This window comes from Bubalus bubalis, chromosome 1 (genome assembly GCF_019923935.1).
Source record: "Bubalus bubalis isolate 160015118507 breed Murrah chromosome 1, NDDB_SH_1, whole genome shotgun sequence".
NCBI classification, from domain to species: domain Eukaryota; kingdom Metazoa; phylum Chordata; class Mammalia; order Artiodactyla; family Bovidae; genus Bubalus; species Bubalus bubalis.
Window position 1 is genome coordinate 114,056,585 of NC_059157.1, and position 23,705 is coordinate 114,080,289.

The 23,705-nt window shown below is 46.3% G+C and overlaps 1 protein-coding gene across 17 annotated transcripts in view; it reads left to right on the top strand.

Moving 5' to 3' along the window:
• The window catches only part of KALRN (kalirin RhoGEF kinase), a 705,208-nt gene that overhangs the window by 251,461 nt on the left and 430,042 nt on the right, over positions 1-23,705 (top strand). For all 17 annotated transcript variants that reach the window (XM_025281073.3, XM_025281358.3, XM_025281444.3 and 14 more), the window contains one exon: positions 3,057-3,569. In XM_025281073.3, the coding sequence (XP_025136858.1) occupies positions 3,057-3,569 (513 nt within the window). The remainder of the gene's footprint in view (positions 1-3,056; positions 3,570-23,705) is intronic.

A 23,705-nucleotide genomic window follows, 5' to 3' on the forward strand; every position in this document is an offset into this window, starting at 1 on the left:
CTAAGCATCCAGTATGGTGCATCAAACCTGGACTGGTGGCTTGTTTCATATATGATATTATACATGTTTCAATGCCATTGGTTTTTAAGTGTATAGTATATGTATTTCTATATATGTATATAGTATATGTATTTCTCAGAAATACATGAGAAATACATGAAAATGGTAACAGTGCTTTATTTGAGGTGGCTGGATGAGTGATTTGATTTTCATGTTTTTCTACTTTCTTTTGAGAATTTTGTATTACTTTTACACTCAGAAAACATGTTGTTTTTTAACTAGATTTTTCAAGAGGCCATATGAGTCCCCTGAGAGCCTTTAATGACAACATATTAAAGCAATGATTTAGGAATCTTTGTTCCAGCCAAATCCGAGCTGTTCCCCCTTTCTGGGAACTTTGCTCTCATCTGCAAGAGGATGAACCCTGAGTACAGTGTGTGTTCATGTTGGAAAGCAGAGCTGCCCTTAATCTATCAGTAACTTCCCATTCCAGAGGCTTGGCCCTAGGGGCCGGGAGCTCCTGTGTGTGTGTGTGTGTGTGTGTGTGTGTGTGTGTGGAGTGGGGGTGGCCCCAGCAGGCTGCAATTTGAGCACAGCAATGAAACCAGCTGAGAGGCAGTTCTTTATGTAAATAACATGAGAAATTCGACTTGGTGTAAAAACAGTTAACTCTCATCTTCCCCTGCACTAGGAGTCCTGTAGGGAAATAAATGCTTTGTGTATTTTGGGTTTGTTTATATACAGAAGCAGTGACAACAGGCTTATAAATTTATTAGTTGAAATGACTGGAAACAATCTTTCCAAGTCTTCAAACTTGTGCTTCAGCACAGCTGCCCAGCATTTTCCATCTCCCTGCACCCGCTTCACCCCAAGTTGAGAAAGCTGGTCTTTACCTCCTTAACCATGAAGAACAGGAGAGAGAGCTGGGAGCTTCCCACTTGAAAGAATGTTTATAGTGTTTCACAAAGAGCTGATGAGGTGCTTAGTATGCTGCTGCTGCTGCTGCTAAGTCGCTTCAGTCATGTCCAACTCTGTGCGACCCCAGAGACGGCAGCCCACCAGGTTCCCCCGTCCCTGGGATTCTCCAGGCAAGAACACTGGAGTGGGTTGCCATTTCCTTCTCCAATGCATGAAAGTGAAAAGTGAAAATGAAGTCGCTCAGTCATGTCCGACTCTTAGCGACCTCATGGATTGCAGCCTACCAGGCTCCTCCGTCCATGAAATTTGACAGGCAAGAGTACTGGAGTGGGGTGCCATTGCCTTCTCCAGTACTTAGTATAGACTGAGGCAATAAGTGCTAAGAGATGAGAGTCCTGGCATTTTCAATGGCAGATACTTAAAGAAAAATTGGTGAATGAAATCATGGGAGACTTCCCAGAAGTGGTCAACTTGGGGCCAAATTCAAAGGGGGAAAGTGCTCTAAAAGAAGGCTTCTTGGATTTAATGCACAGAGTCCCTAGGGATCTTAGATGCAGATTCTGACCCAGCAGGTTTAGGTGGGGCCTGAGATCCTGGATTTCTAACAAGCTCCCACGTGGTGCTAGTGCTGCTGGTTCCAGGGCTGCGTTTTGAGTAGCAGGGATTTGGATCTGCAGAGGTATATCACTGGTTGCACATTGCTGCTGCTGCTAAGTCGCTTCAGTCGTATCCGACTCTGTGCGACCCCATAGATGGCAGCCCACCAGGCTCCCCCGTCCCTGGGACTCTCCAGGCAAGAACACTGGAGTGGGTTGCCATTTCCTTCTCCAGTGCATGAAAGTGGAAAGTGAAAAATGAAAGGGAAGTCGCTCAGTTGTGTCCGACTCTTAGCGACCCCATGGACTGCAGCCTACCAGGCTCCTCCGTCCATGGGATTTTCCAGGCAAGAGTACTGGAGTGGGATGCCATTGCCTTCTCCGGGTTGCACATTAGGAGCTTTTAAAACTACCCATGCCCAAGTTCCAGTCCAGGCCAAGTAGATGAGGGTTTCTAGGGACAAGGATTTGAGCATCAGTGTTTTCGTAAACTTGCCAAGGGGCTCTGATGAGCAGTCCAGTTTCAGAGCCCCTTTCTGTGTCTTTGGAAGGAGATAGAGGGAAAAGGGAAAAGAGGAGGAGATGCTCAAAGATCAGCTAGACAGAAGGGCATGTGCATTTAAAGGCTTCAGAAAGGATGAGCGCTATCCCAGTGAGCGCTAACAGGGTCTGAGCATGCGCTGACTCTGTGCCCTAGGCACTTTACACACAGCCCATTATTATCTCCATTATACAGTGGAAGGAACAGAAGCTTTGCAAACTTGGTTTACCTAGTTTGCACAATTGTTAATTGTAGGGTTGGACTTTGGATCTAGATATTCTCTAGTTGCCTCTCCTTCTCCAGGAAACAGAATCAGGTAATCCTGTAGGAAGGAAAAGATCTTTCTTGGTAAATTAGAGTGGTTTCCTGTGCCATCACTTGCTGCTCTGCGTTCCAGAGACAAACCTTCTGCATTCTACTCTCTAAGAGCTTGTAGGGGGCTCGGAGAAAATGGGGGGCCCAGACTTCCTGTCCCCAAGCCCTGTCTGTTTTCTGCACCAGAGAAGGGCATCTGCTCGTGGACAGATACAGGAAGATCAATTCTGAGACCCTTGCAGCTCAAAACTGACCCTCACTGTTTAATCCACCCATGAGGATAGGATCCTGGGTTTTAAAGCTATTGAGAACTAGGCCCCTGGGACTAGATTCAGTCTATTCCCCCAGCTTCTAGCTTGTGGTGTGGTGGACTTGGGAGGAGGAAAATGAGGGCAGTAGGGACATAAAGACATCTTTCCTTCAGTGGCAAATGGTGGCAGATGAAGAGACGTTTTGAACCAGTCAGCTAGTCTGTTGAAACTACTGACCTTGGCTAATTGTGACATCTGATCAGGAGGCTGCACATTCTCCCACTCGCCCTTTTCCAGGCAGGGTCTGGTCATTTTCTGGACGTATCTTGGCCTTTCCTCTTGACTTTCTCTTTCCTGACCACGGCTCCCCTGGGGGTCTTCCCCAGACTTGCCCATGCATCACTGAGTCTCCCTCTCTGTGTCTGCCCATCCCAGACAAGCATGGTGTCCGTGGAGGGCCTCACGAAGCTGGTGGACCCCTCCCAGCTGACGGAGGAGTTCGATGGCTCCCTGGACTACAACCACGAGGAGTGGATCGAGCTGCGGCTCTCCCTGGAGGAGTTCTTCAACAGCGCCGTACACCTGCTCTCACGCCTTGAAGACCTGCAGGAGATGCTGGCCCGGAAGGAGTTCCCCGTGGATGTGGAGGGCTCGAGGCGGCTAATTGATGAACACACACAGCTGAAGAAGAAGGTGCTGAAGGCGCCTGTGGAGGAGCTGGACCGGGAGGGGCAGCGACTGCTGCAGTGCATCCGCTGCAGTGACGGCTTCTCAGGGCGCAACTGCATCCCGGGCAGTGCCGACTTCCAGAGCTTGGTGCCCAAGATCACCAGCCTGTTGGACAAGCTGCACTCCACCCGGCAGCACCTGCACCAGATGTGGCATGTGCGCAAGCTCAAGTTAGACCAGTGCTTCCAGCTGCGGCTCTTCGAGCAGGATGCTGAAAAGGTAGGGGAGTGCCGGCCAGACCTGAGTGGGGCTGGGGTGGGGGGCACGCACAGATACTGCTAGTCCAGCTTTTTAAAGCTGCCCTTGTGTAGTGTTTATTATGTGTCAGGTACTGTTCTGTGCACCGTGTGTGAATTAACCCATTTTAATCTGTCAAGAGTCCTACGAGGTAGGTATGTTGTCATTATCCCATTTTACAGATGAAGAAACTGAGAAGCTAAATATCTTGGCCAAACTAGAAGGTGCAGCATGGCTGCAGACTCCACACTTTGGCACTGTTGGACACTGCCCCTCTTGGGGCGTCCTGTGAATGGGTCAAGCCCGCCGAGCAACAGAAGTAACAATGCTATTACCAGCCGCAACGTGACTTAGTGATTATTGCCCTGCAGTATACTTGACTATTGACAAAGCACTTCTGCATACAGAGTCTCATTTAGTCTATACAGTCCTTTGGCCCTTTGAGTGGGTGATGTTGGGTGTTCTTTGATCTTGGGGCTACAGTGGTAGCTTGACATGGGAATCTAGCTCTCTTCCATTTGAAGTCCAGGGCTCTCTTCCTGCCATACCACTTTATTTCTGGAGGTTTTTCCTCACTGCTGCACATTTTCTCAAGCAAGATATTTTTTCCAGCAGTAAATTTTCAAAGCTTTCCCCTTATCAGTGAAAAAGAGAAAAGTGAAAAAGGAAAATACCCTATAGTGCCTCTTTGCTAAGGATGCAAAATATCTTCTCTAGATGCTCTCTGAGCTAAAGAAGAGAGTTGACTGTTGCATATACTTTTAAGAGGAGTGAAAGGGGCTCTCATCAATTTTCTGGGAATAAAATTTAAATACATAATATCACTAGTAGGAACACCATGACTCTCAGTAACCTGTGAGTCTTAACAGACAGTGTCTGATATAATAGTTTTGTGTCTTTTAAGAGCCTATACTGAAAATGTCTCTAGGTATTTTAAGTGATGAAATCAAGATACAAAACTATATAATTATGATCCTAGTTTATATAATAAGTGTGCCAATATAGGTATAGCTGGAAAAACATTCACCATTAATAGTTTTTATTTCCAGGGGCAAGGATTATGATTAATTTTAATCTCTCTGTGTAAGTTTTCTGTGCTTTCCAATCTTTTATAATTTATAATCAGATGAAAATCAATATATATAATTTTAAAAGAGTGCATGACCCCTTTCTACAACAGAACTTTTAAACATCATTTAATCCAGAGTTTGGAAGAGATAGGAGTTTCTTGCACAACTTTTGGAGTTTCCAGGTTTCCTCTGGCCTTTCTGAGGACTCTCGACCCAGTGGCCAGGCAGCCTGAGTCTGACCCTAGCCTGGCCTGGGCCTGAGGTTTGGAGCACATGGACTGCAGAACCCCCTGCTCATATCCAAGTGAGAAGAGACAGCAGGTCAGGAGCCAGCTACTCTGTAAAGCCAGAGGCATGTGTTTTGGCCTCTGTGACCAGTGTTGGAAAGGTCTGGAGCATTTCATTTTTACTTGAGATTTTTTCTGCTCTGGGGTAGGAGATCTGCTTTGCATCCTGGCCTGGGTGCCTGTTTCAGGGAGGTAGGGGACTTGGGTCTGCCTAGATGTGTTTGAGTTTGAGGCACTTCATGGCATCCTTCACGTTCAGGAAATGGAAAGCCTAAAAGGGCCCAGACAGTGCCCATTTACAAAACAAAACAGCATAACGTGCCTTACCGCAGAAGCCCCCAGGTAGAGAAGGCTGACCTAGAGTCAGCCTAGTACCAGTCAGCCAAGCAGTAAGGCTGCCTCACAGTTCATGCTCACAGAATTGTATGGTGTATTATTATTCTTAATTCATATGGAGGAAATGGAAGATCAGAGAGGTACAGCGGCTTCCCTAAGATCACACTGCCAGTTGGAAAATAATTATTGAAATACAGTTATTAAAATTTTTAAAGTATAGCAACTTAGGTACTTCTTTCAGTTCAGTTCAGTTCAGTCGCTCAGTCGTGTCCGACTCTTTGCGACCCCATGAATCGCAGCACGCCAGGCCTCCCTGTCCATCACCAACTCCTGGAGTTCACTCAGACTCACATCCATTGAGTTGGTGATGCCACCCAGCCATTTCATCCTCTGTTGTCCCCTTCTGCTCCTGCCCCCAATCCCTCCCAGCATCAGAGTCTTTTCCAATGAGTCAACTCTTCACATGAGGTGGCCAAAGTACTGGAGTTTCAGCTTTAGCATCAGTTCTTCCAAAGAACACCCAGGGCTGATCTCCTTCAGAATGGACTGGTTGGATCTCCTTGCAGTCCAAGGGGCTCTCGAGAGTCTTCTCCAACACCACAGTTCAAAAGCATCAATTCTTCAGCGCTCAGCCTTCTTCACAGTCCAACTCTCACATCCATACATGACCACAGGAAAAACCATATCCTTGACTAGACGGACCTTTGTTGGCAAAGTAATATCTCTGCTTTTGAATATGCTATCTAGGTTGGTCATAACTTTCCTTCCAAGGAGTAAGCGTCTTTTAATTTCATGGCTGCAGTCACCATCTGCAGTGGTTTTGGAGCCCAGAAAAATAAAGTCTGACACTGTTTCCACTGTTTCCCCATCTATTTCCCATGAAGTGATGGGACCAGATGCCATGATCTTCGATTTCTGAATGTTGAGCTTTAAGCCAACTTTTCCACTCCACTTTCACTTTCATCAAGAGGCTTTTGAGTTCCTCTTCACTCTCTGCCATAAAGGTGGTGTCATCTGCATATCTGAGGTTATTGATATTTCTCCAGGCAATCTTGATTCCAGCTTGTGTTTCTTCCAGTCCAGCGTTTCTCGTGATGTACTCTGCATATAAGGTAAATAAGCAGGGTGACAATATACAGCCTTGAAGTACTCCTTTTCCTATTTGAAACCAGTCTGTTGTTCCATGTCCAGTTCTAACAGTTGCTTCCTGATCTGCGTATGGTGGATAAAAATAAAAGCATATTTTTTTTCCTATTGAAGTCTACGATCCCTGAATTCTGTATGTGGATTCTGTTAGGATCCATGCTCATGCCTTAAAGAGAAGTGTATTTGCTTGCATATTTGTGCACGTGTGTGTGTGTGTGTGTGTGTGTGTGTGTGTGTGTGCATGCAGAGGAGGAGAGGAGGAATATCAAAAAAACAACGGAGGGAGTGAAAGGCTGATGGGGAGAAGGCAGCCCAGGAATATTTTGATATTGAGTCAGTGGTGGAAATGCTGCTCAGGCTTGACCTAGCTGCCACAGAAATGTGCTGGGTGAGGGGCAGGGGAGAAAAATAAAACTTTTAAATTGCTTCAAGATTAATTTAAAATATCTGTGCAGAACTAAGTGCCTCAGCCCTTGACTTATTTGGTGTTTTGGAAAGAGGGTGAGGAGGATGGTGGTTTGGGTAAGAGTTGTGTGAGCAGATCCACATCTAAACAAGGGCCTGAGGAAATAGTTACTGCATGAGCCACGTCTTAGCCTCCTCTCTGGTGGGAGGCTTGTTGAAGGCCTCTGACTCCAGATCTGGGAAGCTCTTGGCAATTGGAGGAGTCTGGTGATCACCCAGCTTCTATTTTTATAAAGGGGTGGACGCGGTCTCCTCTCTGGCCCTGTGGGTGACAGCTTGTTTCCCAGGCCTTCAATAATGGCAGCACTTCCCATTTGCCAGCTGGCCTTGAGAAGTGAAACCACCCCTCACCACCTTCCCCTGACCTCTGCAATGACCCCATGCATCCCTCATCTCGGGGGTGGCCATGAAGGAGCCATTTTCTCTGCCAATTAAACATTTAGGGAGGAGGGACTCTGTTTTACAGATAATTCATAAGGCAGGCCACCCATTCATTTAATAAACGTCTGCTGAGCAGCTGTCATGAGCCCAAAACAAGGCACTTGGATAAAGACGAGTGAGCCAGAATTTCTGTCTGTCAGCAGCAGGTTGTCATCAAGTCCTATTTATTACTACTTATGTCTGCTGTGTGGACCCCACTGTCCTAGGCACAGCCTCTGTGATTAAGGAGTTCTTAGAAAAGGGGAATATTGCAGCTCGGAAATGACAGGAAAGCCTTAATGAGCCATTTGTGGGAGGGCTGGGTAATTCAGAGGTGATTCGAGTAACACAGAACGCATCTTGTTGGAAGATGAGCACCACTGCCTGGGCCCTGTGCCCTCTGGTCTGTAACTAATGGGCCTGTCCTCCACTGTGTTCACAGAGCATGGTCCAGTCGCTCCTCATTAGCCAGGCACAGATTACGACTCTATTTGCAGCCCTGTTTCACAGCTATTTGCCCCACTAGCTGCAGTGGATCCTGTGTGATGAAGATATCTGCCCTACAATCACATCCCATTACTGGAGAGAAGGGAGGCCTCTTCCCCATTAGGGGGCAGTTTGTAAGAGTCATTAAGTAGACTCATGGTAGATGTCTCCTTGGAAAAGAGAAGGGTGGGTACAGTTACAGCTCAGTGGAGTGTCTTCCTTAGCTCCCCACTTTTCCTGGATGCCTAGGCTACATCTTAGAATGGTAGAATTGGAAGAGACCTTGAGATGCAAGAGTTTACCTTCTGTGCACTATAGGAAACCCAGCCTTGTCATCTTGACACACGCCATTGTGACCTCTTGCTGCCCATATATGTGCTGATGCTGATCATAGCTATCAGAAAATACCGGAGCTGCTGTACCAGATGCCTGCTGGAAGATTCCCTACAATCTTCCAGTCTTTGTAGGGAAAGGGAAGCTCTTAGAAGGGCTCTAGGGCATAACTTGACTTAATTAATGGAGGAACCTTTATCTACTTTGCTTCTGAATAAAGGAGGCTATACGATGTCTATCCAGGAGGCCCTCTAATCTTGTTCAAAGCCATTCTGGAAAGAAGGAATATATTTCCACTTCCTGTGAGAGTATCCCCCAAGGAATGAACAGAGCTATCCAGTGGACTTCCAGTATTAGAATTGTGCTTATTATCAGTTTATACTGCATGTTGTATTTGTTTCATGTGGGACACACCCAAGACAAGGTATTTATCACCACACTTGGGAGGATATTTAAGTGCCTGCCTCCTCCATGACCAAGGCACCTGCCCAGATGAGGACCTCTCGTTTGCTTAGAGGAGCCTGACCTCAATGGCTGCCACCTGTGGAAAAGCTCCCTTTGGAGAACCTAATTTTAAATTCGTTCCTTCATATTCATCCTTGTGTGGTGAAATTCTATTCACACTCATGGGTGCCGTGTCTGTGATGAAATAGAGTCTTGTGAGAGGGGGCTCCGACGTGGCCTGGGGTGCCACTTAGCACTTAGGAGATCTTAGGTGCATCTTTAACTTCTGACCCCCAATTATGTTCCCAACAAAACAGAGATGAAGAATTTGGGCTATCTCAGTGTCTTTTGACTTTTTCTCTTGATTCCACATGATATTATCCATGTACAATCCTCTCTGTGAAACTGACCTTCACTGGGATAAAGAGGGCAGCGGGGCCTGTGTGTGGTCACAGTAGTGAGAGTGGTGGTCAAGAGTAGCCTTGTAAAGGGGGTGTTTCACAATCCCCAGAGTGGTTGAGTAAAGACCCCTCTCCCCCCAACCCAAATGTGCTAACGTTCCTTCTCCTTTGAGACTTGCCACACTGCATGGTGTCTAAGCCCCTTCACAGCTCAACAGTTGTACAGTAATTTTTGCCTTTTTACTATTCATCCTCCCCTGTGTATCTACAGTTGACTTTTCTCTCTTTAGGGTTATCATTTTGGTTGATGATGGAAAATGAGAAAGAGAAGCTTTTCTCAGCAAATAGAATCATGATTTGTTGAGTTCTTTTCCTGATTAAAAAAAGAAAGCTCCCCAGGGTTGCTAGGAAAATTGAATGAGATGATATGTGTGGAGGCCCCAGCCCTGTGACTAGCCCAGATCACTGCTCCCTTAACCTTGGCTTCCCTTCCTTCTCCTTGTGCTGTTTCAATCCTGGTTTACTTCTTAGTCATCAGGCACCTGCTGAGACCTCAAAGAGTGTGATCGATGCTACCTTTCAAATGAACTTGCTCCAAATAATTTTCAATGATCCCTAGTGGAATGAAGTTAAGAACTGAGTTTTGAGAGAAGTTGGCAATTATGATATAGGTTCATGAGGGTCCCCCAGATCACTGCATTGTGTGGTGCCCCTGGATGAAGCAAAAGAGAGAAGCACCAGGTCAAATTGGGATCATATCTGATGAGTCAGGGTTGGGGAGCTGCCAAAGGGAAAGGTCTCTGGAAAAGTAGTGTCTGTCCTTGAAACAGCCACAGAGGAAAGCAAGTATCCTCAGGTGCAGGAGACCACCCGTCCCCATGCACGAGCTACACCTGAGACACTTGTCGCCTTCTGCCATGCGTTAGAGCAAAGCGCATATTTGTCGTATTCTCTTACAGTCTTGCAGCCAGAACTTCCTGCAGTTTATCCAAGAAATGTCTATGCATTTTTATATTCTCTGAGGTCTATGCAAACAAAATAATGTTTCTTTCATGTTAGTCACCCTGAGAAGATGGGTGAAGAGCATCACGGTGGGCAACACTAATACTCACTGGACAGAGTATCCACTGCTGTTTCCTGCCCTTTCCCTCTGAGGTACAGACACTTCTGTTCACTCCCCAGAGCCCAAAGCAGGACCCTAAATCTCACTGTGCCTGGGGTGACGAGGACCGCTGGGGCCAGTGTGGAAGAAACGCGCTGCTCGTCCTCCCTGCCGCACGCTTGGCTCCCTGCCTCTTGGCCACCTCCCCAGCCCCCGCACGCCTTGAGCCAACACTGCCGTTCGCCAGACTCAAGTGCTGCTGTTGGCATCATATGAAACCTTTTTTTGAATGTCGGTTTTTAAAGTGTTCTCACACCCCTGACCTTAGAGGTTTTCTGGTCCAGCCCTTCCTTTTACATAGAAAACTTTGACCCAGAGCAGAGACCCACCCAGAGTCACGCAGTTGGTGGCTCCTCATTTGGTCTCCTGTCTGTCGGGGAGGGTGGGGGTGTGAATGTGAGCACCGTTTTACTTGAGAAAGCTGAGATTTGGCAATGGTGGGAGGTGTGCCTGGGATAGTGCCAGGTAGGCAGTGGGAAGGTGGGCCCTCTGCTCTGTGGCTGGGCTTCCTCCCCCTCCCCAACACACACACACACACACACACACACACACGCACCCCAATACCAATCTTGCCCTTGCCCTGCAGGAGAAAGAGTGCATAGGTCAGTAACCTAGGAGGTGGCTAGAGAGACTGGGGTGGAGTGGAGGCTGGTGGTCACCTGACCTGTGACCTTACCACTGCTATGGTAAGAGGGCAAGCACTGGTTGGGCCTCTAGGGAGCATGTTGACAAGTTTCTGTGATTCATTTGCTTGAGCCCTTGGTGTTGGGAGAGAGGCCTCCAAGAACTATGACCTTTGAGATAAAGTCTTTACTGGGTGGCTTGTAACTTCCTGCTGTTTTTGGAGAAAGGTTCCCGGTGCCCCTTGCTCCTGCCCTCCCTCCTGCTGAGGCTGTTCCACTGCCCGGCCCCCCTCCCGCTGCCTGGGCTCAGGCTCAGGGCAAGGAAGTGTGTCTGTGTCCCACCCAACACAGGACATCGTGTCCTGTATTATTTCCAGCCTGTTGGTCCTGGGAATCTCTACTTACTCTTTTTCATTTCCTCCCCTTGAACATTAGAAACATTAGATTCCAAAAATAATCCACGTCACAGTGTTTTGCAGAATGCCTGTGTGCATGTTTTCTCCTGAAGCTGTTTTTCTCTTCCTTAACACCCGTTCTCCCACTCTGTCCTTCACTCTGCTTCATGCTCAGGACACCGTGTGCTCAGTGTGCACCATGTGCTCAGTGGCCACTGAGGTGGCCAGGCCTGCATGGGAAGTGGGTGTGAAAAGCAGAGTGGAGCAAGGAGTGGCAGGAACGCTGGGCACAGCAGGCTTGACTCCCCCAACCCTCCCAGGTCTCTTATGAGGGCTGGAAGTAGCCTGAATTGTCATATGTGTCATAGGTGGCCTCCCATTACCTGTGGACCCCACAAGATGACCCTTCAGAACTGAGAACAGAGACACTATGCTAACAGTACTTTCCAGAATCTGGGTTGTTACTCTGAGTCTGTCTGCAGAGGAGCCTGGTTGGCTGCAGTCCATGGGGTCGCGAAGAGTCGGACAAGACTGAGAGACTTCACTTTGACTTTTCACTTTCATGCATTGGAGAAGGAAATGGCAACCCACTCCAGTGTTCTTGCCTGGAGAATCCCAGGGACGGGGGAGCCTCGTGGGCTGCCATCTATGGGGTCACACAGAGTCGGACACGACTGAAGTGACTTAGCAGCAGCAGCAGCAGCAGAAAAGAAGGACACTCATCAGAGATATAAACAGAAATTGTTTTCCAAGATTTCTTCCCAGGCATTTTACTTTGAAGAAGCCACTTTCTTCCCTTCGCTTGACCTTCTGTCCTCCCTTCCCTTCACCTTCTGTCCTCCCTCCCCTTCACCTTCTGCCCTCCCTAAGCGCCCCTTCTGCTTCCTCTCCTGTTGGTGGCCCTCTTCTTGGTGCCCATGCACCTCCTCTAGCCTGTTACCCCAGCCTTCTAGGATGCATTATTCTCTCGGAACTGGTTGTTTCGCTTCCCTTTTTTGGTCTTGCTTTGTGGTCTTGCTTCTTTCCTTGGGTGGTTCCCTGTGTGGCTCAGGCCTCCCATGGAGGGCAGCGTGCATAGGCCACCAGAAGACCCAGCCAAGGCTTCTAGAAAGAGCACTGGCATTACAATCACAAGAGACTTGGGTTTTGAATTGCAACTTAGCCACTTGCTAGCTGATTGACTATCTGTGGCGAGTTTGCCTTCTCTGAGCAGTTTCTTTATCTGTAAAACGTAGATTTTTAATACGTGCTTTAGGATTGTTGTATGGATTATGGAAAATGTATCTGAAGCATCTAGTATGCCAGGAGCCCAGTAGGTGCTCAGCAGATGGTAGGTTTATGGAGACCAATTGCAGCTGGGCCATCAAGAGTGGAAAAGGCTTGTGGGGTGGGGGGCTTTCTTTCAGGGCATGGGAAGAAGGGCAGAGAGTACAGGGTCGTCCACAGCATGGGTACTGGAGCAGACAGTGGCCAGTATGTGGCAGCTAAACATAGAGGTGAGGTAGGGCCCTGGAGTCTGGGGAAGCTAGAGGAAGGAAGTTAGAAGTGTGTGCCAAGTTTGGCAGGATCTAAAACACTGTTGCTGAAGACAAGCCAATTAAATAAATGCCAGATACTGTACTGGGAACAGGCCATTGGAAGATGAACTGGAGTCAGGCTTTATTTACCACACTAGAGTGGGGAGGCACTGGCAAACAGCTGCTGCACAGGGAAAGCTGACCAAAGAACCTGTCACTGCTGTGGGAAGAGCATGAGGGGAAACCTTCAGCCTGGGTTGGGGTGCAGGCCAGGGAAGAACATGAGCAAAGGCATGGCAGCCTCAGAGGCACAGAGTAGGTTCTGTCCAGTGTGGCTGCAGCTCAGGGTCAGCATGGGGAGGATGTGGGCTGTAGGCGGTGGGGAGGGCAGCGGAGGGAGGGATGTCCATGCCATGTCGATTACCTGGGGTCACAACAGGGGGTCAGAAATCTAGTCCCACCACTCCCTGAGTAACCAGGCACTGGAGGAAAGCTGCATTCTTGCCCTTTCTTGGTATATAGAAAAAAGGGATGTTGGTTTCTTCCATGCAAATGGGTGGACTGACTTGTCTCACCTGAGAGAGGCATGTGTCCTGTTCTAAAGATTTCCCTGGGATACCCCTTGTCCCAAGGTGTCCGAGGAAGTGCAAACCAGAAGGTCCTAGAATGGAGAATGAGACTGGACTTGGGCCTTCAGCCCCGACGTTAGGAAAACCTCTTTTGTGCTTTGCACAGGCCCATCTCTCGCACCTGTGTTTATACCAACCTCCCTCCTATCTGCCTATTGAAACCCTATCCTAGTTGAAGGACTAGCTACTTTCCCCACTCTCCTCTGATGGAGGTGGTCTTTCTCTCCTCTGGGCAACTTTCCATAGTCTTTATCTATCAAATTGGCCCTGTTCCAATGCAGTGATATTACACATTCCCAGAGGTCAGGGCCAGTGTCTGAGATAACTGCGTTCCTCAGAGGCACTCAATAAGCTGCCTGATGGAACAAAACTTTTGTGAGTGCTCTAAGTTGGCACAAGAGCACCACCTACTGCTGAGTGGCTTCAAGAGATGTGACTCCAATTCTATTGCTTAAAAATTGGAATTAACAGGTTTCCTCTTGCAATAGACAGAAAGAGCTGGAGTTAGGGAAACCAATTCTTGTCCTTTTATACTAATCCAAATGTGAGCAGATGAGTTGACAGGGTGAGAGGAAAGGAGAGGGGCAAGCCCTGGAGATAGTCTAAGGGAAAGAAAATAGGACATGGTGATTAGTTGGAGGTCAAGGAGGAAGGAGAACTAAGGGAACCACCAGACTTTTATGTTAGGGTGTTAAGGTGGTGAAAAGAAAGCCCAAAAGCACTTTGGAAGGAGGATAAATGACTTACTTCAAATGTTGGTTTCTCTTAAGGCATGGAGAAGTCAAAGAAATGGTGATGAAGGTTATTGAAAACGTTACCAGGAGTTATCTGGTTAGTGCATTTCTGCTCTACTCTTAGGGACAGTGGCATTATCTAAACACAAGAATTTACCTTAGTCCTCTGAATGAGGTTGTTAAGGAAATGGAGGGTTTTGAAGATTGGGCTCTTCCTTCCTAAGTCTTTCCTGTCCTATGGAGTATATTCTGCTAGGTGAGGTCTGGAAGCTGGAAGCGTGATAGAGCATCTTCTCCAGCAGGTACCTGAGCCTGGCTCCCTCATGGTCTCCCACCTCTCAGCCTCATTGTTGCCATAGGAAGAGGGGAGAAGGGAAAAGGAGAGGGCTAGCTTTCTTCCTCTGCTCAGAGTCAAGCCCACCTGTCCAGACCCCTTCCAGCATAGCACCTGCCCCCCTTTCTCGAAGAGGGACTCCTGAAGGGGAGGCCACCTCCTCCTCAGTCCACGTGGAATTTTTTTCCCAGATGTGCAAGTAATTGCCACAGCTGATTTTAGGATGTGTGGGAGGACTGGGTGAGAACATCCAACAGACACTCCATTTTTGCAGTAACAATAATAGTTACCATTTACTGAGTGTATCTTATAGGCCAGGAACAAGCATTAGCTCATATAAATTAACTCGCCAGGGCCAGAACTCTGTTTATGCCTAAATTTAGCTCTGGGATAAAGTTGGGCACTATTTTCTCAGCTTGAATTAAATTGAGTTTGACCTCTTCAATTTTACATTTTGGGAAGTGAGTAAACATTCCCTCATGCTGTTCCTGAAAATATTTTATCATCATCTGTGGTTCAGATGGAAGGAATTTGGCCACTCAGAGTCAATATCCCAAGGCTACCCAGGCTGACTCCTGGCTTGGCTGGTCCTGTTTCTCCTCTGTTTGACTTACTGGCTCCTGGGTGACCGTTCCTTCCCACAGTGGGGTAGTGTGTGTGTTGCCAGGACTGCAGGAAATTTAGTCCATCCAGGCAAGCAGACTGGAAATAAAATGCAAAGAATAAAAACATTATTCAAATTCTGAAAATATTTATATTAATAATTGACTTGGTGAAACTTTTCATTACCTCACTTAGCATGAGGAGGGCAAGTCTGAAGAGAGTAGCCTTTTCAGGCCTAATAGGAGTGTGCTGATTTTCTAGGACAGTGTGTGACTCGAGCGTGGAGAGTTGTAGCCTGGGTTTCTTTAGTCAGAAAGCAGCTACCTGTGACTGGCAGCTTATCCTGTCTGGCAGGATAAGGAGGGGAAGAAAGTGGGAAGGAACTAGCACGTGTTCAGCATCTACTGTGTTCAGTGCACTGTGCCAGGCACCTTCCGTATGTCACCTGCATCTCCTCCTTTATATTTATCTTCTTCATCTCAGATGCTGAAGGGTTTTTAAGAAAAAGGTGAAGGGGAAGGAAGGAGGCAGGGGCCTGTGTGGGAGAGCCCTCAGTCATGGAGAAACCTATAATGTGTTAGTTGATTTTTTGTGAGATCGTGGTGGCTGCCTTGGACTCTTCTTTGCAATGAGATAAATGACTGTGTGTTGAGGGCTTCAGTGCAGAGACCCATTTAGAGTTAGAAGTGAATTCAACCTTATCAGTTTCCTTCAGTGGTTCCTCACCGCCACAAAATGAAGACCTACTTCTGCCTTTTGACCTTTGCCTTTTTTTTCAATTTCTTAAATTTTTATTGAAGTATAGCTGATTTGCAATGGTGTATTGCAGGTATACAGCAAAGTGAATCAGTTATACATACACGTATTTGTTGTTCTTGTTTAGTTGCTAAGTCATGTTCAGCTCTTTGCAACCCCATGGACTGTAGCCTGCCAGGCTCCTGTGTCCATGGGACTTACCAGGCAAGAATACTGGAGTGGGTTGCCATTTCCTTCTCCAGGGCATATACACTTTTCATAGTACTTTTCACAGTTAAAAGTGACAGACTATCAGATATATTTGCCTCCCTCACTAGACTCTGACCTTGATCTTTTCTCGTTAGTCTCTAATCCAATATCTGGAATACAGTGGGTGCTCAATAAGTGAATAAAATAGTGTGCTAAGCATCCTGAGCATGTGACTGTTTATGTCGGGATGCTTTTGGCTACAAGAAACAGAAGACTGGACTCTGTTGTTATGTTCACCTTTTAATTCATTTTGTGCCTTTCCCTCTTATTTTCTTCAAGATGTTAATCATGGTTCTTTCGAAAGTCTTGTCTGCTAAATTATAGCCTAATCATCTCAGGTTCTGTTTCTATTGACTTTAATTTTTTTTATTCTTAGTCACTTTTCTCTTCTTCATATGTTGAATAATCTACTGGTTGTTATAGATGACATATTGTACAGCCTCTTGATTAGGTTGCTGCTGCTAAGTCACTTCAGTCATTTCCTACTCTGTGCAACCCCATAGATGGCAGCCCACCAGGCTCCCCCGTCCCTGGGATTCTCCAGGCAAGAACAGTAGAATGGGTTGCCATTTCCTTCTCCAATGCATGAAAGTGAAAAGGGAAAGTGAAGTCGCTCAGTCGTGTCTGACTCTTAGCGACCCCATGGACTGCAGCCTACCAGGCTCCTCCTCCACCCATGGGATTTTCCAGGCAAGAGTACTGGAGTGGGTTGCCATTGCCTTCTCCACTTGATTAGGTTATCCTCCTCTAAATTTTGTTAAGTTTAGTTCTGGGATGCAGTTAAACTACAGATTGTGATCCTGTTGAGCCTTGGTTTAGGCTTTGCTATGACATATCTACTCCCATCTTTTCTTTAATTCTAGGATATAGCCCATATTCTTAGGATGCAGTTCTTACTCTTACCAGTCTTGTCTTTTTGGAGTCCCAGTTGAGTGTCCAGAGTTCACCAAAGTCTCTTCATACTGTTTGATTTAGAACTCATAACATTTCCTCAGCACTGTAGCCCCTGATGTTTCTCTTCAGTTTTCCACATACCACAGCTATTCTCTCCTGGACCTTCTGGAATCTCACTTTGCCTATGCACAGCTTAGGATTTGGCCAAGGACCTAAAGGAAATTTGGTGAAGATTTTTAGGTCTCGTTTTCTTAGCTCCCTCCTCTCTAATTTCCTATCACCATAATTACAACCACCCTACCAGCCCCTAAGTCTAGTCTCTGTTGTATTACAGCCATTAAGACTACTGCTCTCTGCTCAGTTCCTGTTTCTTGACTTCATAGTTTGGAAAATACTCTCAGGGAGAAAGCCAGGGTGGGCCTGGGGCTTACTTGTATGTTTCCCTTCCATCAAGGATCAGTGGTTTATGTTGGTTGTTAACCAATGCTTTTAACTAGTGTACATGTGGTAGAGTTAAGTTCCCTACTAGCGACCCCATCAAAAACAGACTGTAAGTCTATATGAACTGTTTAGATAAAAATGCAAGTGCATCAGATTTACCTGCAGAGTTCCTGCTGAATCAGAATCTCAAGGATAGGGCCTAGGAAGCTATACTTCTTTAAGAAAACACTTTAGGTAGTTCTGAATGAAGTTTAGGTTTGTGAATTATGGTACATACTTGGGCAGTGAACTTGGAGGAAAGAGAAATCAGTATGGGCTTAGTTGGTCAAAGAAATCATTGAGAGGAAAGGAGACTTCCAGTACATTTTGAAGGGTGGAAGTAAACTGGATTTTTGGATATGGAAGGAGAGATTTGAACACATATATGGGGGTGGCAATGAGCATAGTGTGATTTATTTGCCTGGTGCTGAATAGAATATGGCAGGAAAGGATGCTTGATGAAGACAGTGGTGTGAAAGACCAGGCAGAAGGGCAGATATGGACCAGTTGGGCATGGAAGGGAGAGGTACCTTGCATGCCAGAAAAAGGAGATTAGATTTTGAATTATAGATAATAGATAGCAACGATAATTTTGTAGGGGATTTTTTTTTTTTTTTTGACTGAGGGAATGACAGGGTAAAAGTAGTGTATCAGAGCAGTGAGCCTGGTGGAACAGATTGCTTGGTATAAAGAAGAAAACAGAGTCAGGGACACCAGTAAGGGAGTAATTACAGTAATCTTGGCAGGAGGGGCTGAGCGGTGAGTATCCGTAGCAGTGGAAAGTGAAGGATATATTTCAGAATGATTTGAAGAAAGACAATGAATCGACTTCAGGGGGGCAGGGTGAAGATGTGGGGGATCAAGAGAAGCTAAGAGTTTTCACAGAGCAGGCGGAATAGTTTGAGATGCTGATGCTACAGCAAGGGGGTATTCATACTGAATTCATGGGCACCAGGTGACTAGGAATAATCCAAAATTGTGTGCATTTGGGAGACAATTGGATAGTAGTTTAAAAGCATGGAATTTGAAGTCATATAGACTTTCATTTAATATGCACCCTGACTGTGCAACCTTGGCCAAATTATTTGATCTCTCAAACAGTTTCTTCTAGAGAAAGGTGGTGAAGGTGGTATCTAACTCATAGGGCTGTTTTGAGGCTTGAGATAATGTGTGTAAAGCTCATTGTGCAGAGCCACATATTTCTTCTTGTCAGTTATCAGGGAAGTTGAGGTTAGAGAGCACCCTAGAACAGAGGAAATTAGGTTCAGATGGACACTAGATTCTGGATTTATCTCCATCACTTACAAGCTGTGTAATCTTGGGCAATTTACTTCAGCTCTTTGTACTGAGTTTTCACTATGTCAAAAGCGAAATTAACAATACCTTATTTTTGCATTATTATAAAGACTACACAAGAAAGTCTGTGAAGGTACTTGGCACAGGATGTGGCACATGAAACAGGAAATAATATTTGGGTTGTTGAAAATGTGAGCCTGAATGGATTTTCAAATGGACAAAGCCGATGAAGAAAAGGCAGAGGGCTAAGGGTTGAGATAGTTCCAGTGAGGGTGTGAAGGACATGAAGGACAGCCATAAAGGGGCAGCAGAGAATTAGGAGGCAAGTTTAGATAAATCAGTGTAGAACTGAAGAATTGGTGAGCTTTTGAAATTAGAGTGTTCTATTGTTTTTGTCATGCTGAGACTAGATGTGGTGTGTCAAGAGAGCCTGAGTCTGTGAAGTCCTGATTCTCCTGGGAGAAATTTGTGTTGGGTAGAGACTTGTGAAAGCAGGAGGGGAAAGCTGATCATGCCTGCAGCCGGATGGCCTGCCTCTGGTAGAGGGTCAGAGCCAGTCGAAAGGACAGCAGAAATCACAGTACTGGATTCTGATGCAAGACCAAGGGCAGGGTCAAGATCTCAGAAAGGAGGAGGCAGTCAGTTTTCTTGGTGAGTGCAGACTTAGGAAAGCAGTAAAGGTAGAAGATAGTACAAGAAGTTAAAGAGGAAGTGGATGGAGGAAAAACAAAAGCAGCCAAGGGGCCAAATGTACATCTGAAAGTTTGGTGAAAAAGAGAAGGGTAGACCAAAATGAAGCTTTGAGCATTTTGGAAGGTGGAGCAACAGGGTTAAGAATATCAACACTGGAATTAGGCCTCCTGAATTTGAATCTTGGCTCTGCCACTTATTAGCTTTGTGACTTTGGGCAAGTTAATTAGCCTCTCTATACCTTAGTCTCTCAATTTGTAGAATGGAGATGATAATATTGGGGGTTAATATTAGAGAGATAATTAGGATGTTATTAAGAGGAATAAATGAGTTATATGTTAATAATGCTTAGAGCTGTGCCTGGCACAAGGTGCTGTGCTGTGCTTTGTCACTTAGTCATGTCCGACTCTTGGCGACCCCATGGACTGTAGCCCACCAGGCTCCTCTATCCTTGGGACATTCTCCAGGCAAGAATACTGGGGTGGGTTGCCCTGCCCTCCTCCAGGGGATCTTCCCAACCAAGGGATCAAACCCAGGTCTCCCACATTGCAGGCAGATTCTTTACTGACTGGGCCACCAGGGAAGCCCAGGATGAGCATTTAGCAAATGTTAGTTGCTATTATTGTTGTTGCTACCATTATTACTGCTGTTATTGAGAGAAGTTGAAGGTGAGAAAGGAGCCTGGGGAAAGGGAAGACAGAGTCTATGCACACAGGATTTGGCTCTGCAATATAGATACCACACATACTAAGGAGTCTCCTTAGACTCCACTGAGCATTCAGACTCAAAGACTGCTATGGGCCACCTTTGGTGCTGATCCACTCGGGACAGTATAAGATGGGAGCTGTGGTTTCCTTGCCGTACAGCCCTTGCAGCAGGCCAGCTCAGGTGTAAGGAGACAAGATCCATGGTGGGCAACTGCAGAAGCTCTCACGGCTCAATAACCCATGTCTCACATGAGCCAGTGTCTCTTATAGCAACTCTATTGACACAGCTTCCAGGGTTCTGGCAATGGACACACCAGTTACAAGAGTCACCCCCTTCAGGGAAGATTAAGGAACATTATCCCCACCAGTTATTTATAGTTCACTGATAGTCTTTCCAATCCAGATTCAGTTTACCAGTCGGGAGAGTTGTTTTTTTTTTTAACCATAGGCAACATGATTTAGTAACATGTTGGCACATACTGTCTTTATCTGTTTCCAGGGAAACAGAACTATGGTGTTAACTGAAGGTCAGATTAGCATGCGCAAGGGGAGAGGGTTTTATTAACTCCTTGCTCACAATGGGAGCAAACAGGGACATTTATCTGTTTTATAGAGAAACTGGGCAGTTCTAGATGTGAGTATCATGATGTTAGTTAGGATGTTAGATCTGAGATCTGGGAATTAGGGAATTGCGGGTCAGAGTGGGTAAGAAATATGCTAGAGCAGCAATAGCATGTCTGCAGGTCCGAGATACAGCCTGGCCTGTGATCTTGTTTGATGCCCTGACTGATTCCTGAGGCCAGTGCTGGGGTCTCCCAGGTAACCAGGCTGAGCCATCCTCTGAGAAGAGCTGGATTTATGGTGATAGATAAAAATGACTTCTTTCTTGTACCTTATATACAGCTATGCCTGCTGTCATTCCAAAAGCCTAAAGAAGAACAGACAGGGCCCAGAACACCTTCTCCCCTTCAGTAGGTATTTATTAACTGTCTGTCAGGCATAAGTCCCAACTGCCTCCCTGTCTATAGACACAAGTGTAAAGACTATCTCCCAGAACCTTGAGCTCCTTATGGTCTGCAGGCCTGCAGGATACAGAAGAGGCAAGGTATCAAACTCCCTTCAGTAAGGAATTCTGGGAAACTGCAAACTAGGTCCACATCTTGGGGTCCTTTACTTTTTCTTTCTCTATCCTGCTTTGGAAAAGCAGGAAAGCTCAATCCTAGATGAGCAGATAATTGAAAACAAAGACTGAAAGGTCTTAAGGGTCCCTCAAGGAAGATGCCATCAAAATTTTGCATTCATTATGTCAGCAAATCTGAAAGGCCCAGCAGTGGCCACAAGAGAAAGGTCAGTCCTCATCCCAATTCCCAAGAAGGACAGTACCAAAGAATGTGCTAACCATCAGTTGTACTCGTCTCCCATGCTAGAAAGGTCATGCTTAAAATCTTGCATGCTAGGCTTCAGCATTATGCGAACCAAGAACTTCCAGATGGCCAAGCTGGGTTTAAAAAAGGAAAAGGAACTAGAGATCAAATTGCCAACATTTGCTGAATTATAGAGAAAGCAAGAGAGTTTCAGAAAAACATCTATCTCTGTTTCATCTACTACACTTAAAGCCTTTGACTGTGTGGATCATGACACACTGTGGAAAGCACACCAGACCATCTCACCTGTCCCCCGAGAAACCTGTATGTGAGTCAAGAAGCAACAGTGAGAGCCCTGTATGGAACAACTGACTGGTTCAAGATCGAGAAAGGAGTACGACAGGGCTGTCTGCTGTCACCCTGTTTGTTTAACCTATAGACTGAGCACATCATGAGAAATGCAGGCTGGATGAGTTACAAGCCAGAAAACAAGATAAGTGGGAGAAACATCAACAACCTCAGATATGCAGATGATACCCCTGTAATGGCAGAAAGTGTAGAGGAACTAAAGAGCCTCTTAATGAGGGTGAAGGAGGAGAATGAAAGAGCTGGCTTAAGACTGAATATTAAAAAAAAGTAAAATCATGGCATCTGGCCCCATTACTTCATGGCAAATAGAAGGGGAAAAGGTGGAAGTAGTGACAGATTTCCTCTTCTTGGGCTCAAAAATCATTGTGGGCGGTGACTGCAGCCATGAAATCAGAAGACTGCTTCTTGGCAGGAAGGCAATGACAAACCTAGACAGTGTGTTGAAAAGCAGAGACGTTACTCTGCCGACAAAGGTCTGTATGGTCAAGGCTATGGTCTTCCCAGTGGTCACATATGGTTGTGAGGGCTGGTCTGTAAAGAAGGCAGAATGCCAAAGAATTGATGCTTTCAAACTGTGGTGCTGGAAAAGACTCCTAAAAGTCCTTTGGACAGCAAGGAGATCAAGCCAGTCAGTCTTAAGGAAGATCAGCCCTGAATATTCACTGGAAGGACTGATGCTGAAGCTGAAGCTCCAGTATTTTGGTCATCTGATGCGCACAGATGACTCATTGGAAAAGTCCCTGATGCTGGGAAAGATCAAGGGCAGAAGGAGAAGAGGGCATCAGAGAATGAGATGGTGGACAGCATGAACACGAAATTGGGCAAACTCCGGGAGATAGTGAGGGACAGGGAGGCCTGGTGTGTTGCAGTCCATGGGGTCTCAAAGAGTCAGACAAGACTGGGCTGTTGAAGAACGACAACAAGGGTCCTAGGTCAGAACACACACATGGGGTCTGTGTGTGTCCCTGTTTGCCTGAAGACATTTTCCCAGGGTCAGGCAGAGTTATGTGAAAGCAGAGTTGTAAAGTGGGGAAATTTGCCCTTGGTTCTCTCCCACTCCCACTTTAGGGCCTGTTTCTTTTGGTCTAGGGCTCCTCTGCCACCCCATTTTAGGATCCCATCCCTGAGTCATGCTCGCAAAGGGCCTTGCTTTCTTAATGAACTGTTTCTGTGTCCAGGATAAACCAATTTCAGGAGGGGTTGCAGGAATGATGCATTTTAATAGGAGTCTCTCCTGGGTGAAAAACTGTTAAAAGTCAAAGGGATTGAGTCTGTAATAGTGAAGGGTTGGGATGTGGCAGAGAGGATGGGGAAGGGGGAGGGCAGGAGAGGGTTAGATCACTGTTCCACTGTTTGGGCTACACAGGGAGGCCAGGAGGGGACAATGCCCTCAGGCATGACCCTGAGAGAATATGCAGGGCTTTTAGGCCTGTGTAAGCAAAGGCTTTCTTTCTTTCTTTCTTTCATTCTCTCTCCCTCCCTCCCTCCCTCCCTCTCTTTCTCACCCCGAGTGTATGTCAGGGTGGGGGCAGAGGGAAGATGTACAGGTGTCCTTGGTCTGTCTAGAGCCCTGTGGTGGCTCTGGGAGCATGTCTCCGGCAGGGGTGGGCTGTGGATGTTTGTGTATGAGCTTCAGGTGTAATTTCCATGAGCCCACAGTGATTTTGCAGTAGGGTGAAGGTTGTGCAATTTTAAATCCACACCTTTCATCTGTTCCCTGCTCTGACACAAACATTAGGGAAATATGTGCAATAGAATATGCTCACTATATAGATTTAAAAATCTATCTGGTATGTAGCAATTACCGAAGCATGAAATTCATAGTCTTATTTTAATCTCACTATTATGATAAGGTTGAAATAGTGTAAATTGTTATCCCCATTTCACCGATAAGGAAACTGAGGTTCAGACCATTAATTAACTTGTCA